This window comes from Cupressus sempervirens, chromosome 10 (assembly GCF_028749045.1).
Source record: "Cupressus sempervirens isolate cs-2001-9-10 chromosome 10, ASM2874904v1, whole genome shotgun sequence".
NCBI classification, from domain to species: domain Eukaryota; kingdom Viridiplantae; phylum Streptophyta; class Pinopsida; order Cupressales; family Cupressaceae; genus Cupressus; species Cupressus sempervirens.
Window position 1 is genome coordinate 111,391,207 of NC_143127.1, and position 18,377 is coordinate 111,409,583.

The 18,377-nt window shown below is 32.5% G+C and overlaps 1 protein-coding gene across 1 annotated transcript in view; it reads left to right on the top strand.

Moving 5' to 3' along the window:
• The first annotated feature begins 5,243 nt into the window (after window positions 1-5,243).
• The window catches only part of LOC149532841 (uncharacterized), a 32,592-nt gene continuing 19,458 nt past the window's right edge, over window positions 5,244-18,377 (top strand). Inside the window, exons 1-3 of the mRNA XM_089805773.1 lie at window positions 5,244-5,364; window positions 5,488-5,566; window positions 5,858-6,147. Coding sequence (XP_089661899.1) covers window positions 5,244-5,364; window positions 5,488-5,566; window positions 5,858-6,147 — 490 coding nt within the window. The remainder of the gene's footprint in view (window positions 5,365-5,487; window positions 5,567-5,857; window positions 6,148-18,377) is intronic.

The window sequence follows — 18,377 nt, forward strand, 5'->3', positions numbered from 1 at the left end:
AAGAATGGGTTGGAGGACGATGGATTCCAACACAATAATATTGAACAACTCACAGTATTTTTTGTATTGAGATTAACTACTTGATAGATAATTTTGAGTTTTCTTTTGTCTTTGAACTAAAAACTACTATTTGAAGTATTCCTGAATCACTCACTATTTCCTTTTCTATTGAAATCAAGTACGTTTGAAATACATTCAACTACTTCTTAAATAATGTACTTAACTTCAACTTTGTTTTCTATATTTACTTAATAAATAATTTTTTTTTGTTCGATATTTAATTTGATTATTCTATTGTTTAGTAAAATTGCATTTGTATGTTATTTTATTTCTATTTATCTTCATTCCCATATGTATAAATTAAATAAATAAAAAGTAATTAAATTTCTATGTAAGTTGAATATTATTTTTTTAAGCTAAAATTTTTAATGTGTTTCATAATTTTATATAGATCAGAAATAATAAAATGGATGTTGACCAAAGTGAATCTGAAATAACTATTGGTAGCCCACTACTTCAAGATGCTTCTATTGAATCAGATGGAAATGATGAAACCTATTTGGATAGATTGGGAAGAGTCATTGCGGAGTGTTGCAAAATAATGGTCAATGAAATGCATGGCATAAGCCTAAATGTTTGAGATGTGCAAGATCTTCAAATCCTACAAATGGAAGACTATACAAAGCTGATTCTTGAGCCATGGAGGAAAGGAGTCCAATTTTGTGAATATATGAAAGACATGCGTTATGATGAGGACTATAAGGAGAAAATTCTAATTTCCTCACTGAAGAATACCAAGTGTCTCTACACCACTATAATGAAATCTTTCTCTGATGAAATAATAAACCACTATACTATTTTTGCATTAACAATTTTAAGGAATTTTTTTCTATACAATCCATGTTTAATGGGTATGGATTCTTACGAAAATTGAAGATATGTATCTAGATAAAAGGGTTTTTAGTATTTCATATATCTATGTATGTAGTTATTTTATGGAGAAAATTTTCATTTCATCATTTAAGAACTCCAAGTGTTTCTACACCACTGCAATAAATTCTTTCTCTTTGGAAATAGTAAACCAGTCTAATATTTTGGAGTTACAATGTTTAAGGAAATTTTGTTTCTATATACTTCGTCTTTAAAGGGTAACGATTCTTAGATAAATTAAATATATGTTTCTATATAAATGGGAGTTTAGTATTTTATATATTTATGTATGCATTTCTCCTATGGAGAAAATATCTTTCTTATATTACTTTTACAATTCTTTGATATTTGGTAATAAATTAAATATCACCATATTTCTTATCCGTGATGTTTTTTGTCAACATAAATTTCAAGATATTTCTCATTAATGAAGATTTTATTCACTTTATAGCTATGAGTCTATCAGCACCAAATTTTCAATCTGATGAGGAAAGGAGACAATATCAAATAGAGCCACAGAGGGCATATCAGAGAGAATATCAAAGGGAATATCGAAGACGTCAGAGAGAACAAATGATAGAAGATCAAAGATGAGATGAAAGAAGGAGTAATGAACTCTAAAGACAAAATTATGCTAGACAAAGGGTACAACTATCAGTACAAGAATTAGAATCTAAAAATAGAGATCAACAAAATAGTAACAAAAGTTGTCGTCAAAGAACATCTGATGGAGTATCACATTGTGAGATAGAAAGAAGACATTAAGTGGATTTACAGTTCAGTAAGAGGCATAATCAACCCTTGACTACAAATATGGACTTGGATCTTCAAAATGAATTTTCAAGGACTATTGAATGTGTTCCTGAAACATCCCATCATACAACTCAACATGGTATAAATTTAGCTAGACAACACAATGTACAAAATACACAAAACCCAAATGGAAATCTTCATGATAATTTCTATAGATTTCAAATGCAGTTTTGCCAAAAATTGGATATCTTAAGAATGCCAAACATGTGTTATATTTGTCAAGAATGTTATCTAGGAATGAAAGTGTCACACACCTCAAAAGGTCCAGTCTGTAATAGATGCCGATAAGAGAGAGGAAATAATAGATTCTCAGCTTCAAATAATATGGATCCAAGACCTCAACCAAAGGAGCTTGCAAACTTGACACAAGTTGAGGAAATGTTAATTGCACAAGTGAGTCCCATATTGCAAGTGACACATGCAACTAGTGGCCAATTTAAGTACAGAGGATACACAATAAGTTTCCCACAAAATATAGATCATGTTTCAAACATAGTGCCACATACAATAGATAAGTTGCCAATTATTATTGTTCGAAGGAGAGATCAATGTGGGACACAATATGACTTTACTGTGAATAGAGATCATGTATACAAAGCACTCAAATATAAAATAGAGCATGATAAATGTTACTCTGATGTTCAAATTAATGAAGATGATCTCAATGATTTGCCTAGAAATAGAGATGAAAATGTTTTTCAGAGATTGAAGATAGTAAATATGGAGTTTGATACATATGCAAATGATATTGTTTTCCTTGGTCCAATTATAGAGACAGATGAAGGGAATGTAATTAAACTCACAACATCAATGGCTTCAAGACCTCCTAATGCACAAAAGGAAATGGAACTTATCCGTGCATGAGTTAATAATCTTGATGCAAACCTAGCATCATTAATAAATTGGCCGAGTATTGGTGTGTCAACTATTAATGAGTATGTCACATCAGGATTATTGGATATGGCATTCCCAACACTATTTCCTAATGGTACCTATGATTGGTTAGAACCACGGTTGTGACATGTATATCTTCATGAATTTGTAAGGCATCTTATGCGATATAGGGATCATCATTTTCTCAAACATCCTAGATTTAGATATTTCACGAATAACATGATCATGAGACATTGTGCATAGAGTTCAACCTATGTGTTTGTAAAGAGAAACTTTAAAGACATGCCAATCACCATCAATGAGTTGTGACAACATATGGAAACTACACCTCACTCCAGATTGGTAGATAAATTCATGCAGTTTGGTACAACACTAAGGGGAACAAGGTCATATTGGGGAAAATCTCATGTAGAATTGACATATTTGCTTCATCAAATTGGTTGTCCTACAATATTTTTCACATTGAGTGTAGCAGATATGTATTGGCCTGATTTACATGCGCTAATGCTAGGAACAATGTCAACTAATCCACACGAAGCTCAAAATTGGCGTAGGCAAAATATAATTGATTATCCTCACATTGTGGCACACTATATGCACTTGAGACACTCTATGTTTAGAAAAGTAATTGTAGAAAATGGAATGAATGTCAAAGATTTTTGGTGTAGATATGAATGGAAACATAAGGGGTCCCCACATGTGAATGGATTCATATGGATCGAAGGGACACCTAATATGGATAACATTGATTGGTCAAGTGAGGATGAACGCAAAAGTGTTGAAAGATATTTTCATTCTATTGTTCATGCATGGAACCCTAGAGAAGATCCTCACCAGTGAAATATACAGGTATGTTTATAAATATGTATTCTATGGTATAACTTGATATGACCTAATTTACTCATTCAAGTTATTTTGCATTCTAGCCTTTCATGAATTTTCAACAACACCCATGTCTCAAAAACACGAGACAACTTGCAGAGATCAATCTAGACCATGACTATGAGAAGATCCTAAATTGTGTAGAAAGACACACAATTTGTAAAGAGGGTGCATGTTTGTGAAAAAAAAGGGGGCATATGGTTTGTAGGTAATCATTTCATTATAGTGTGATATTTAAACCAAAATTACAAATTGGTCACTACCTTCACATGACTAACTACATAACTCTCTTATATTTATTATAGGTATAATGCACCTTGGCCATTAAAACTAGAGGGATCAAAATTATATGAAGATAGAGAAACAAGTGAAAAAAATTTGAACCAGCCAGAAATGATGAATGAGTCAATTCACATAATCTCTACATACTAAAACTATGGAGAGAAAATATAGATTGGCAACATCTTCTTTTCAAACATGTTGTAGTGAAATACATTGCCAAATATGTAGCAAAAGCAGAGAAAAGCTTAGAAACATACAACCAAATGTTGATGCACCTCTCCAACATGGAAAACCTAGATGATTTAGCTGCACGTGCATATAGGAAACTTCTAATTGAGACAATTATAGAAAGAGACATTGGTGCTCAAGAAACATGTCATATGCTATTAGAGCTTCCATTGGTAGAGTGTAGTAGAAGATTTGTTAATCTAAATGTCTCCCGTGAGGTCTTCAAACCTATAATTGTAAATAATGAAAACAGAAATGATGAAGAGAATTATAAAGAACAAACAAAATCTTTCATTGATGGGTACAAAAAAAGGCCCCTATGTATGGAAGTTATCACATTAATTGATGCGGCAAGATCATGGATATATAATCCTAAAAGAAGATGAGAGAATAAATGGGAGCCAAGGGACAAAGCAGCAATAGTCAGAGTGTTTCCTATATTTGTATCTGTGCCTTCACAAAAATCATCTAAATGGGTTGACTTTTGTTTATCAGAATTATTGCTCTATAAGCCATTTCGTGATATAGAATGAGATATTGGTCATAATGATGACACCATCATACAAAACTAGGAGATATTTAATTATATTCCTTGGCATGTTCAACGTACTGTGGTGACAAACAGTGATGAAAATCGAAGTGATTCTAACACTAAAGACAATGACAATGTTCAAAGAAATACAACAAAACATGAATGGGAAATTATATCTAGGTTGCATCATGGTCAAAACATAGAGTGCTCAGAAATAGAGATGTTGGGGAGAAGAGACATTAGAAAACATACAAATTGGTCTATTAGTTATAAGGGAGAAGAGTACACTACTACAGAAATCAATTTTATAAGTAATATGAAGAATCATGGCTATCTCATATATGATGACATTCCCCAATGCATCAACTACATGACCCTTGGTGAAAAATAGAAAAAGGCAGTTGACATTATTATGACACACTATCACACAAATCAGAATGTGGAGCCATTGCTCATGATAATTCAAGGAACAAAAAGCACTTGAAAGTCCTATCTAATTGGTGCCATTAGTCAATCTCTTCAAAATGTAGCAATGCCCTCTATATCTCCACTTCTATTACTTTCACCAACAGGAGTTGCAGCATTCAACATAGGAGCTTCTATAGTTCATTCAACATTAAAAATACCAATACAAAATTTCTCTCAATTAGAAGGAACAAGACTCACTAGTTTTCAAGAAAAAATGGCACATATCAAGTATATTTTGATTGATGAAATGAGCTTCATTGGTCAGAACATGTTGGAGAACATAGACTCTCGACTTCGACAAGCATTCCCACAAAATGCAAATATAAGCTTTGGAGGTAAAAGGCTTCACTTTTCCTCATTAACAAGTGCACCATGTAAAAAATATAGACTAATACATTAGTAAAATATAATTTCAAATTATATTTTTTGACATAAATATTTTCATTCCTATATTTCAGGTGTATCTATTATTTTGGTAGGAGATTTGGGCCAACTTCCTTCGATTAGTGACAAACCAGCATATGACAGTAATAGAAGGTAAAAGTTGCTATGGCAGGAATTCAAGATTGTTGTCACTTTGGATAAGATATTCAGACAAGATGGGGAAAATAATGATCAACAAAGATTTCGACAAATTTTGATGAATATAAGAGATGCAAAACCACAAATTGATGATTGGAGGTTGCTAATGACAAGAACCCCTATCAACATAGATCTTCAAACAAATTTACAGTTTGAAAATTCTGTCCATCTATTCTCAACAAATGAAAATGTTCATAGTCATAATAGAAAAATGTTGCATTCATTGAAGTATCCTATTGCATGTAGTGTTGCAAAAAAAGCAGGAAATGGTAATGCATTGGAAGATTATTCAAATGACGAGCTTGATCTAGAATTGCTACTTTGTAATTATGCAAGGGTCATGCTAACATCAAATCTATGGGTACAAGCAGGTCTTGTAAATGGATCTTTGGGGTATGTTCGAAATATAGTCTACAAACAAGGTAGTGCTCCACTTGAACCTCCAACATATGTGATGGTTGAGTTTGATAACTATTTTGGACTACCATTTGAAGACAATCATCCAAAAACAATTCCAATTACACCAATACAGAAAGGTACAACACTTCAATTGCCTTTAAGATTGGCATGGGCATTGACTATACATAAATCTCAAGGTTTGACTCTTCCAAAAGCGACCATTGATATAGGACCAAGAGAAAGACTAGGATTGACATTTGTAGCCATTTCTCATGTTAAATCTTTACAATGTCTAAGAATAATGCCTCCATTCACATATGATCGCTATGAGAAAATGAAAAAGGGTAGACAAGTCACCAAGCACAAGGATGAAGAAAATAGACTTAAGTTGTTACAACAAACTTGATGTAATATTTTTTTTTTCAATACTTTGTCCCATGCAAGTACAATTTTGATTTGGCACTTTAATATTTTCTAATTTTTATTACACTTACTATACTATTGTACGATTATAGAATTTAAATAAAGTTTTCATTTACTTGTATACTACTATGAATCACATTTCAAATGTTTCAAATACATGTTTTCACATCCATAATATATAAATAAAATTCTAATATACCATTGTAATTTTTTTTTGTATTCTTACAATAAAGAAAATGATCATTTATTTTGTTATACCCTTCTAAGTTTGTATCACACTGTGTCAAATAATTTTTTTCAAGACAAAAAATACTAATGTTTCAAAAATGTGTCTCAAGATATCAATTTGATCAAATATATTTAATGTTTATTTCATGTAAAATAATTCAATTTAATTATTATGGTTACTATCCTTGATGCAACATTTCTTTCCTTTATGAAAAAGTCATATTCTTTATCATGTTTTAATGATATAATTTTATTTCATAATTCCCATGTAGCTTACGAAGATGTCAGATAAATTACGTTTGGAATGGGTTTACTGGTGGTTATGCGACTTTCATCGTAGACTTACACAAAATGTCATCCTTCATATAGAGGAGTTAAGTGTTCGATATTGGATAAGGGATAGAATGACAAGTCGAATTATAAACAATGGACCAAGGAACAGTCAATTAAATTTTATAACTATGCCCTGTACTTCAACTTCCATTATGCCACAAAAGTGAAGATGAACTTAGATGTCAAATTTCATCACCTTCAGATCAAGGTTGTAGAATTTTGCGAATGGCCAAATGCTTTGTACCGTGAGATTTGTGATCTTTATCTTGCATGATGCATTTATAAAATTATCATTGCCCCAACAGTAAATTTCAGGAAGCACACTCTCTCTGATGATCTCAGTATAAAGTTTATGAAATTTTTGAAAGGAGAATCTAAAATTAGCTATCACAAAGGTCCACTCAAAGAATGGTTGATAGCTACTCTTAATTTTGGTTACACAGTTACATTCACAATACACCAAGTCATTCCATCTTTCAGGTTGTTGCATGCAAATTATGGCATACCTAAATTATTTCACGTAAAGTCCACTCTGTCAATTAAAGTACGAAAAGTCCTTCATGGAAATGTAGAGTTATTACCAGTCCATCCATGGTTGAAAAAGTAAAAATATTTTACATATTATTTGTCAATCTATTGTCAACATTTTGAACAATACTATTTTTAATTAAACCCAATTTTGGAATAACTATTAAATATTATACTATTACATTTTGTGATGGACTATGTCATCATTTCTTTCAATGATAATTAAGTATTTCTTTATTAGACATGTTTGTATAAAATTTTCTATATTGCTTCAATGTGCTCAAATTGTTTAGCAATAGAATGTATAAAATTTCTTCAATTTTTATAACATTAAATAGTTATCTATATGATTTTAGAATATATTTTTAAAATTACTATTATTATTTTTCTCTATGAAAATTTTAAAAATTAATATATAAAACTTATACTAAATCATAATATTACTAAATATTTATTAATTAAAATTTTCATAATATATTAACTATAGCAAATTATAATTTAAAAAAATAATGTCTTTCATTTTGCACCGCGAGTGCTACTAGCTTATATATATATATATATATATATGTTGGAAATGAGAATGGAGTAACTGAGAGGGGAGGGGTGAATCAGTTACTACAAAATTTTTTCCCACAAGTCCCTTAAGATGTCAAAGGAAATACTCATTGCTGATACTCATATAATCAAACTGAAAACACAACAAACAAGAGACAAGAGACACCAGATTTAACGTGGAAACCCAATATGGGAAAAACCACCAATGTAACTAGTTACTGTTTTACACTCTTCTGAAGTGAGCCCTGTTAGGAGCCAACCTTGTTAAAGGTTACAAAACACACTGTTAGGTGCGACCTTGTTAGAGTATTTTACAAAAGGCTGTTAAACCCACTCTGTTAAGAGATTTGAAAACACTGTTACAATTGTTAGAAAGTAACAATGAGTGATCTGAAATAAATACAACTTATCTTTGCTGATACAGATCTCTGTTCTGTTCCTCTAGATCCTCTCTGATCAAATGCAACTCTGCATCTCTGATCCTTCAGAAATTTTCTCTGACCTTCCTTATAATTCGCATATTAGATATTCAATCATATCTGCTAGCTTTTTCACATTCATACTTCCATGCTTGAATTCGCAACTTGATCCTTCATATATACCTTTCAGATTATCAAGTCGGCTCAAATACAAGTTACAATTATAAATAATTGTGCTATAAGTCAGCTTCATACATTACATAAAGTAATTAAATTTAATTACTTAACCTTCGAGAAATCCTTCGCTGACCGACTTAACTCAGTAAATACTGCACAGAAAATAATTCCTGTGTTAACCGACTGAGCTCGGTTAATACAGAGAATTTCATGAAATCCTTCACTGACTGACTTAACTAGGTAAATACTGCACAGAAAATAATTCCTGTGTTAACCGACTGAGCTCGGTTAATACAGAGAATTTCGTGAAATCCTTCAGTCGCCGAGTGAACTCGGTAAACACCGATTTCTCTGACTTTCCTTTGATGACCGAGTGAGCTCGGTTAACACTGTCTGCTACTTTTCTTTGATGACCGAGTGAGCTCGGTTAACACTGTCTGCTACTTTTCTTCGATGACCGAGTGAGCTCGGTTAACACTGTCTGCTACTTTTCTTTGATGACCGAGTGAGCTCAGTTAACACTGTCTGCTACTTTTCTTTGATGATCGAGTGAGCTCGGTTAACACTGTCTGATGACTGATATGACATTTGTGTAACATCAAAGACAATCATTCAATTATCAATTGTATCCAACAATCTCCCTCTTTGGCATTGATGGCAACACAACATGTCATAGCAGAATGAAATTTGAAAACAAGTCCTTATCAGCACAATGTGTCATCAAAACAATTCTCCCTCTAAGATGATAGACTCTCCCTCTTTCAGTAACCTCCCTCTATGAAGGAATTACATAAGAACTTTCTTTTTCACACAAATTTCAGAAAGATATGACAGTAAAGTAAATCTCTCCCTCTTTGACAAAAAATGCCAAAGACAATAGAACTTAAATGAATTGTAATGTACCTTTAGTACTGATTCATATGCAAAGCTTCCAGATTTGACTGCATCAATAGATAGATTTGCATTTTGGTATGCGTTGATGCATCACTAAAACTTGTTTTTAGTGAATTTCGGATAGGGGTGTAACCCCTAACTTACCTCTGAGATACAAGAATGCATCCTTAGGTAGTGGCTTTGTGAATATGTCAGCAATTTGTTCCTTTGAATTGACATATTCTAATCTGATCTCCTTGTCTTGTACCAATTCTCTGACAAAATGATATTTGATTGCAATATGCTTGGTCTTAGAATGCATCACTGGATTCTTTGATATATTTATTGCACTAGTATTGTCACAGAACATAACAACTGGTTCTTTGATTTCCATCCTCATTCCTTGCAATAACTGCTTAAGCCAAACAATATTTGAACAATTTACTACTGCAGCAACATACTCTGCCTCTATTGTAGATTGGGATGTACAATTCTGCTTTTTGCTTGTCCAAGAAACCAATCTCTTTCCAAGAAAGAATGCTCCTCCACTTGTGCTTTTCCTATCATCAAGGTTTCCTGCCTAATCAACATCAGTAAATACTTTCAAATCCAAATTACCTCCAAATTTATACCATAGCCCATAATCTTCAGTTCCTTTCAAATATCTCATTATTCTTTTGATTGCCATTATATGAGTTTCTCTTGGTTTTGCTGAAAATCTTGCTACAATACCGACTGTAAGGGCAATATCTGGCCTAGTATGTACTACATACTGCAACTTTCCAATCATAGATCTATACAGTGTTTGATCCACTTCTTTGGATTCATCTTCCTTGGTAAGTTTCAATCCAGTACACATAGGGGTTCCAACTGGTTTACAATCCTCCATACCAAATTTTTTTAATATCTCCTTGATGTATTTTGACTGTGTGATGAAGATGTCATTCTTACTTTGTTGGATTTGAAGACCTACAAAGAATTTAATCTCACCAAACATAGACATCTCAAACTCCTTGTTCATTTGTTCTAAAAATTCTTTGCATAGATCATCATTGCCTGTGAAAACAGTGTCATCTACAAATATTTCTGCCAAAACAATCTTATTATCTGGACCTTCTTTTATATACAAGCTACTGTTATCATTAGTCCTTTGAAAACCAATCTGAATAAGATAGTTATGCAATCTTTCATACCATGCTCTAGGAGCTTGTTTTAGACCATACAGCGCCTTGTGTAATTTGCAGACCATGTTCTTCTTATCTGGATCAACAAAACCTTCAGGTTGTTCAATGTAAACTTCTTCATCTAGTATTCCATTGAGAAATGCTGACTTGACATCCATCTGATAAACTTTGAATCCTTTGTGAGAAGCATATGCAAGTAAGGTTCTTATACCTTCCAATCTTGCAACAGGAGCAAAGGTTTCTCCATAGTCTATACCTTCTTCTTGAGCATATCCTTTGCATACTAGTCTAGCTTTGTTTCTTGATACCTTGCCATCTTCATTTAGTTTATTTTTGAATACCCATTTTGTTCCAATCACATTCTTATCTTTGGGTCTAGATACAAGAGTCCATGTTTTGTTTTTCTCTATCTGTTCTATTTCTTCATTCATAGCCTCAATCCAACTATCATTTGCCAATGCATCTTTGATATTTTTGGGTTCAAAATCAGCAAGCAAACAAGTGCCTTTTAACTTACTTCTTGTCAGAGTTCCTTCAGATTTGTCTCCAATGATCTGATCTGGAGTATGATGCCTTCTAACATATTTAGCTAACACAGGTTCTTTACTTCTTGAATGAGTTTCATTGTTGTCCCTTTGTACTTCAGATTCTTGCTATTCTGGCTCGGTAGATTCAGACTCGGTAGATACTTGCTTGGTAGAGTCTGAAAGTGACTCGGATTCTTTTAGCTCGGTAAAAACTTCCTGTGTCTCGGTTTGAACTTCCTGCAACTCGGTCATTGATGACTCGGGAGTTGAGGATTCCTGATTAACTGGAGTACTTGGTATAGTATCAGGTTCAATGTAAATAAATCTTCTGTAGTCTTCAGGAACCTTCCTGCTTTCTTCTTCTGATTTCTCTGCAAACTCATCAACTTTCACATGTGCACTTTCTATGACCTTGTGAGTAGATAGATTTAAACATCTATATGCTCTGCTTTTACAAGAGTAACCTAGAAATATTCCTTCATCTCCTTTTACATCAAATTTACCTTTTCTAGATTCTTTCAGAATATAACATTTGCTTCCAAATACTTTCAGATAACTTACATTGGGTTTGTAGCCATACCATAATTCATAGGAAGTTTTGAATGAGTCCTTTTTCAGTTGTACTCGGTTCAAGGTATGAACTGCAGTGCTGATAGCTTCCTTCCAGTATTTGATAGCAATGTTCTTTTCAATCATTAGGGTCCTTGCACAATCTATAATGGATCTATTTCTTCTTTCAGCTATCCCATTTTGTTCTGGAATTCCTGGTGCTGAAACTTGTCTTTTAATTCCTCTTTCAATGCAGAAGTTATTGAACTCATGTGAAATGAATTCACCACCTCTGTCTGACCTTAAGCATTTCAATCATTTCCCTGTTTCTTTTTCTACTCTTTCCAAGTACCATTTGAATTTCTCAAAAGCTTCTAATTTATTCCTTAGGTACATAACAGTCATCATTCTTGAGTAATCATCAACAAAAAGAATGAAGAACTTTTCTCCAGTATAACTTTCAATTCCAATGGGTCCACATAAATCAGTATGCACAATTTCTAATATATCTTCAGACTGATAGCTTTTACTTTTAAAACTAGTCTTTCCCATTTTTCCAATTTGACAATTCTTGCATAAACCGACCTCAGGTTTCTTTATATTAGGAATGCCTCTTACCTTTTTGAATTTGCTTATCTTCACCAGATTATCAAAATTGACATGACACAACCTCTTATGCCATAACCAACTTTCTTCAATTTGAGCAATAAAACATGAGCATTCACCAAGTTCTAGGTAGAACAAGTTACCTTTAGTTTGTGTGCCAGATCCTATCAGCTTTCCTTGCTCATTCAACAGTCTTGCCTTTCCATGCATGAATTCCACCTTAAATTCGGTATTGAGTAACTGTGCCACACTTAGCAAGTTATGTTTAAGACCTTCAACCCAATAGGCATTGTTGCATATAAGTTCTTTGGTTAGAGAGATTCTTCCTCTTCCTTTTATGAAACGAGGTTCATTATTACCAAACCTTACACTGCCACCATCATAATCTTCAAACTGATCAAATTTAGTTTTATCACCAGTCATATGATGAGAGCAACCACTGTCTATAATCCATGTATCATTCATACTTATATGAGAGATAAGAGCCATTTTATCTTCCTCATCACTATCAGAATCATCTTTCACAGCAATATAAACAATTTCATCTTCACTATTATCAGAATCCTTAGAATTTTCAGCCATGAAACATGATTTCTTACCTTTGTTCTTGAATGATTTGTAATCTTTCTTTCTATTCCATTTATGACCCTTCTTTTCATCATTGTTCTTCTTGTTTGGGCACCTAGCTGCAATATGACCAATTTCTTCACATGAAAAACAGATTAGAGGAACTTTACCTTTATATTTTCCTCTGCCTCTGGAGTATTTCTTTGCCAGTAGAGCTTCAATTACTTCAAGATCACTGTCTGAACTTTGGTCTGATTCATCATCACTTTCTGACTCTGATTTCTTTTTGCCTCTATCTTTGAGTGAAAGTTTGGCCTCAAATGCTGATTCAGTGTTTTTGGAAGCTAGAACATAGTTGTCAAAATTGTCTAGTTCAAATGCGGTTAGTCTTCCAACTATAGCCTCCAAATTGATATTATGATTTGCTTCACACCTTCTTTCTTGAATTGCAGAAACTCTGATTGCATAGATGGGAAGCAAGGTTCTGAGAACTTTGCTTATAACTGTCTCTTCTTTGATATCACCTCCAGATGCCCTGATTGCACTGACACATGCTTTGATTCTATCAACATATTTTGCAATGTTTTCATCCTCTCTCATTCTCATTTGGTCAAATTGTCCTCTTAGACTTTCTGCTTTTGCTCTTTTCACATTGTCATCTCCTCCATAGATTTCTTTCAGCTTGTTCCACATGTCAAAATCAGTTTGGCAATCCTTGATATCATCAAATTCTTCATAGCTTAGTGCAGATGCAATGTCTATCATCATATTGTTATGAGTCTTCTTTTCAGCAATATCATTGACAAATAATGTGCCGGAAGGTTCTTTGTATTTTTCATCAAGATATTTCAGTCCTGTATCACCAATAGTAGCCAAATGAAGTTTCATCAATCCTTGCCATGCAGAGAAGTTATTTTTGTTGAGTCTTGGAATTTCTCTCTTGTAAGACATCTTGATCTTTGGCTTAGATCCTTGAAATCTTTTCTTGCAAGCACCAATAAGCTCTGATACCAATTGTTGGAAATGAGAATGGAGTAACTGAGAGGGGAGGGGTGAATCAGTTACTACAAAAACTTTTCCCACAAGTCCCTTAAGATGTCAAAGGAAATACTCATTGCTGATACTCATATAATCAAACTGAAAACACAACAAACAAGAGACAAGAGACACCAGATTTAACGTGGAAACCCAATATGGGAAAAACCACCAATGTAACTAGTTACTGTTTTTCACTCTTCTGAAGTGAGCCCTGTTAGGAGCCAACCTTGTTAAAGGTTACAAAACACACTGTTAGGTGTGACCTTGTTAGAGGATTTAATCACCCTGCTAGGAGTGGCCTTGCTAGAGGTCTTTAGATCAATTCAACTGAATTGCCACCTTGTTAGAGGATTTTACAAAAGGCTGTTAAACCCACTCTGTTAAGAGATTTGAAAACACTGTTACAATTGTTAGAAAGTAACAATGAGTGATCTGAAATAAATACAACTTATCTTTGCTGATACAGATCTCTGTTCTATTCCTCTAGATCCTCTCTGATCCTTCAGAAATTTGCTCTGACCTTCCTTATAATTCGCATATTAGATATTCAATCATATCTGCTAACTTTTTCACATTCATACTTCCATGCTTGAATTCGCAACTTGATCCTTCATATATACCTTTCAGATTATCAAGTCGGCTCAAATACAAGTTATAATTATAAATAATTGTGCTATAAGTTGGCTTCATACATTACATAAAGTAATTAACTTTAATTACTTAACCTTCGAGAAATCCTTCGCTGACCGACTTAACTCGATAAATACTGCACAGAAAATAATTCCTGTGTTAACCGACTGAGCTCGGTTAATACAGAGAATTTCGTGAAATCCTTCACTGACCGACTTAACTTGGTAAATACTGCATAGAAAATAATTCCTGTGTTAACCAACTGAGCTCGGTTAATACAGAGAATTTCGTGAAATCTTTCAGTCGCCGAGTGAACTCGGTAAACACCGATTTCTCCGACTTTCCTTTGATGACTGAGTGAGCTCGGTTAACACTGTCTGCTACTTTTCTTCGATGACCGAGTGAGCTCGGTTAACACTGTCTGCTACTTTTCTTTGATGACCGAGTGAGCTCGGTTAACACTGTCTGCTACTTTTCTTTGATGACCGAGTGAGCTCGGTTAACACTGTCTGCTACTTTTCTTTGATGACCGAGTGAGCTCGGTTAACACTGTCTGATGACTGATATGACATTTGTGTAACATCAAAGACAATCATGCAATTATCAATTGTATCCAACAATATATACATATACATATATACATACATATATACATACATACATATATACATACATATATATATATACATATATATACATATATACATATATACATATATATATACATATATATATACACATATATATATACATATATATATACGTATATACATACATATATACATATATGTATATATATGTATATGTATATATATATGTATATATATATATATAAGCTAGTAGGTATATTATCATGATCATGACTAAGGTTACTAGGGAAATAAGTAGAGCTATGGTAAAGAGTTAGAGTTAGTGTTAGGTTTAGAGTTAATTTTAGGGTTCTAAGCTTAAAGTTAAAACATTAAAGGGTTAGGTTAAGACTTATTATTAGTATTATAGTTAGGTCTAGAGTTATAAAATTAATTTTACATATTGTTCTTGTTGCACGTGCCTCATATTGCATAAATTAATTTGATTAAGGTTGTCATTCAAGGTTAATGTTTGATGCAGGAGCATCCAGATGTATAAGGGCAATCCTCTGTCACCCAAAAAAAAATGTACTTAGACTTAGTTTCTGTTTCATGTCTTTTCATTTTTGGATACCCATTTGGGTCAAATAAAGGTTCCAACTCTCACAGTTCAGCTATCAGTGTGCTAGAAAATCTTGAAAAAATAAGAGCATGTAATTTGGCCATCATTTTGGTGACCTAGAAGGTGTAAATTGGACAAATGAATGTAATTTTGACTTAGAGCATTCCAGAAAAAGAATCAGGTCAAAAGGCCCCACGGTTTGAAAGTTATTGCAATTTTTCGGGTTTTGGAGACCTCCTAAGAATGCTTCAAAGTTAGGTTAGGGGCATTAAATGACCTCAAAAAGGGATTAAAAATGGGGGATGAGTGAAACTGGTGCATAGGACTATAGAGTGTTTCAAGAGCTTTCTGAAAATGTAAACGGTTCGTCAATCGAAGCTACGGTTCAAAAGTTATGCCTCCTGAAAGTTCGGTTACATTTCTGGATTCTTCTAGATTTGCACCGACTTCTAACACAGCTTCTGGAACCTTCTATTTGGTCGGTGGATGCCTACTAGCACTTTCTAGAATGTACTCCTAGTCCTTAACTCTCCGAGGTCTATTTAATGAGATTTTTGGCATTGTAAAAGGCAGTTCGGAGTGGAGTTTGAGAGGAGGTACTGAAAGGAGAAATTATCTCCAGATTTATGCTATTGTAAGCCCTTAGGGCATGTCTTGAAGTTTATTTTCTCTGTACTATTTTTACTAGCTTATTTTCTCAGTTAATACAATTTCCCTTTTCTGTTGTGTCTATTCTGTTGTTGGGTTGTGTCCCCATCAATATTATATAATGATTATGGTTTATATTATGATTCTGAGGTTAATTTTAGGGTTACATGGTTGAGTATTAAGATTGAGTTTAGGATCATTATTAGGGTTTAATTATGGTAAATTCTCATTAAGTCAAGGTTAGGAAAATATTTAGGGATAGGGTTAAAGGAGTGTGTGTTCAAAATAGTGTTCTATGTTGAGTAAGCAATTATGGTTAGAGTTAGGGTTAGTGTTATAATTGTGTTTATATCTAGTCAAATCATTAGTGTGTAATATTAGTGTAAGACTTATGTTAGAGTTACGAACATAGAATTATGATTAGATTTAGGATGTAGTGTTAAATGTTCAGTAAGTTAATATAATTAGCCCATTAGGGTTTAGTATTGCCTAGGATTAAGGTTTATGTTATGGTTATAGTTACATGATTAGGCATAGAGTTAGGACCGTGGTTAGGATTTAGAGCTATATCATTAGAATCATGATCAATACATTAATATAATGTTTAGGGATCTTTAGGATTAAATTTTTAGGCTTAGTGTAAATCTAGATTAAAGTTTTTAGTTAGGATTCATATTAGGGTTTTTTAGCATTAAGATGTGAGGAATGTGCTGTAAAAATTTATATCTAGTCTTCACATCATGGTTAGGTTTAGGGATAATTTTTGGGTTAAAATTCAATATAACTTCAGGTTTAAAGGTTTATGTTTAGGGTTTAGATTTTATGGTTATGGTTAGAATCAAGGTCATTTCTAGGGTAAATATAAAATATTTAGAGTTAAGATTAGGATTAAATTTACATGAGGGTTAGCATTGTGTTACATAACATTTAGAGTTAGGATTGCACAATTATATTTATTTTTTAGATTAGGTTTTAGTCAGGGTTTAATTAGACTTAAGATTAGGGTGAGGAGGTCAAGGTGAAGTTTATATTAGGGTTCATATCATGACCTAACCTGTTGGAACTAATGTTAGGGTTAAAGTTCATTAAAATTAAATTATTAGGGATAAGGTGAAGATTTAAACACACACACACATGTACATATGAACTTAAATTTTAATATATTACAAGTTCACGTGTGTACAATAAAAATTTAAATGTATGTGTACATATCCAAAATATGTATGTATACATACAAATACACATACACATACACACACACACACACACACACACACACACACACACACACATATATATATGTGTATGTATGTAACATATACATTTACATATATATATATATATATATATATATATATGCATATGTATATGTTACATACATACATATGTGTGTATGTGTGTGTGTGTGTGTGTGTGAATGTGTATGTATACATACATATTGTGGATATGTACACATACATTTAAATTTTTATTGTACACACGTGAAGTTGTAATATATTAAAATTTAAGTTCATATGTACATGTGTGTGTGTGTGTGCATGCATGTATATACATACATACATATGTATATATGTACATGTGCATATACATATATATGTATATATACATATGCATATATACATGTACATGATATGAATATTATATATATATATATATATTTGTATATATACATGTATACACACATTGTATATATATGATATATACATATATAAGATATATATGTATACATACATGATATATATACATATATACAAGATATATATGTATACATATATATATACATATATATATATATATATATATAAATGATATATAAATGTATACATATATATGATATATACATACATAAAAAATATATATATAAAATGAAACTAAAAACATATAAAATAAA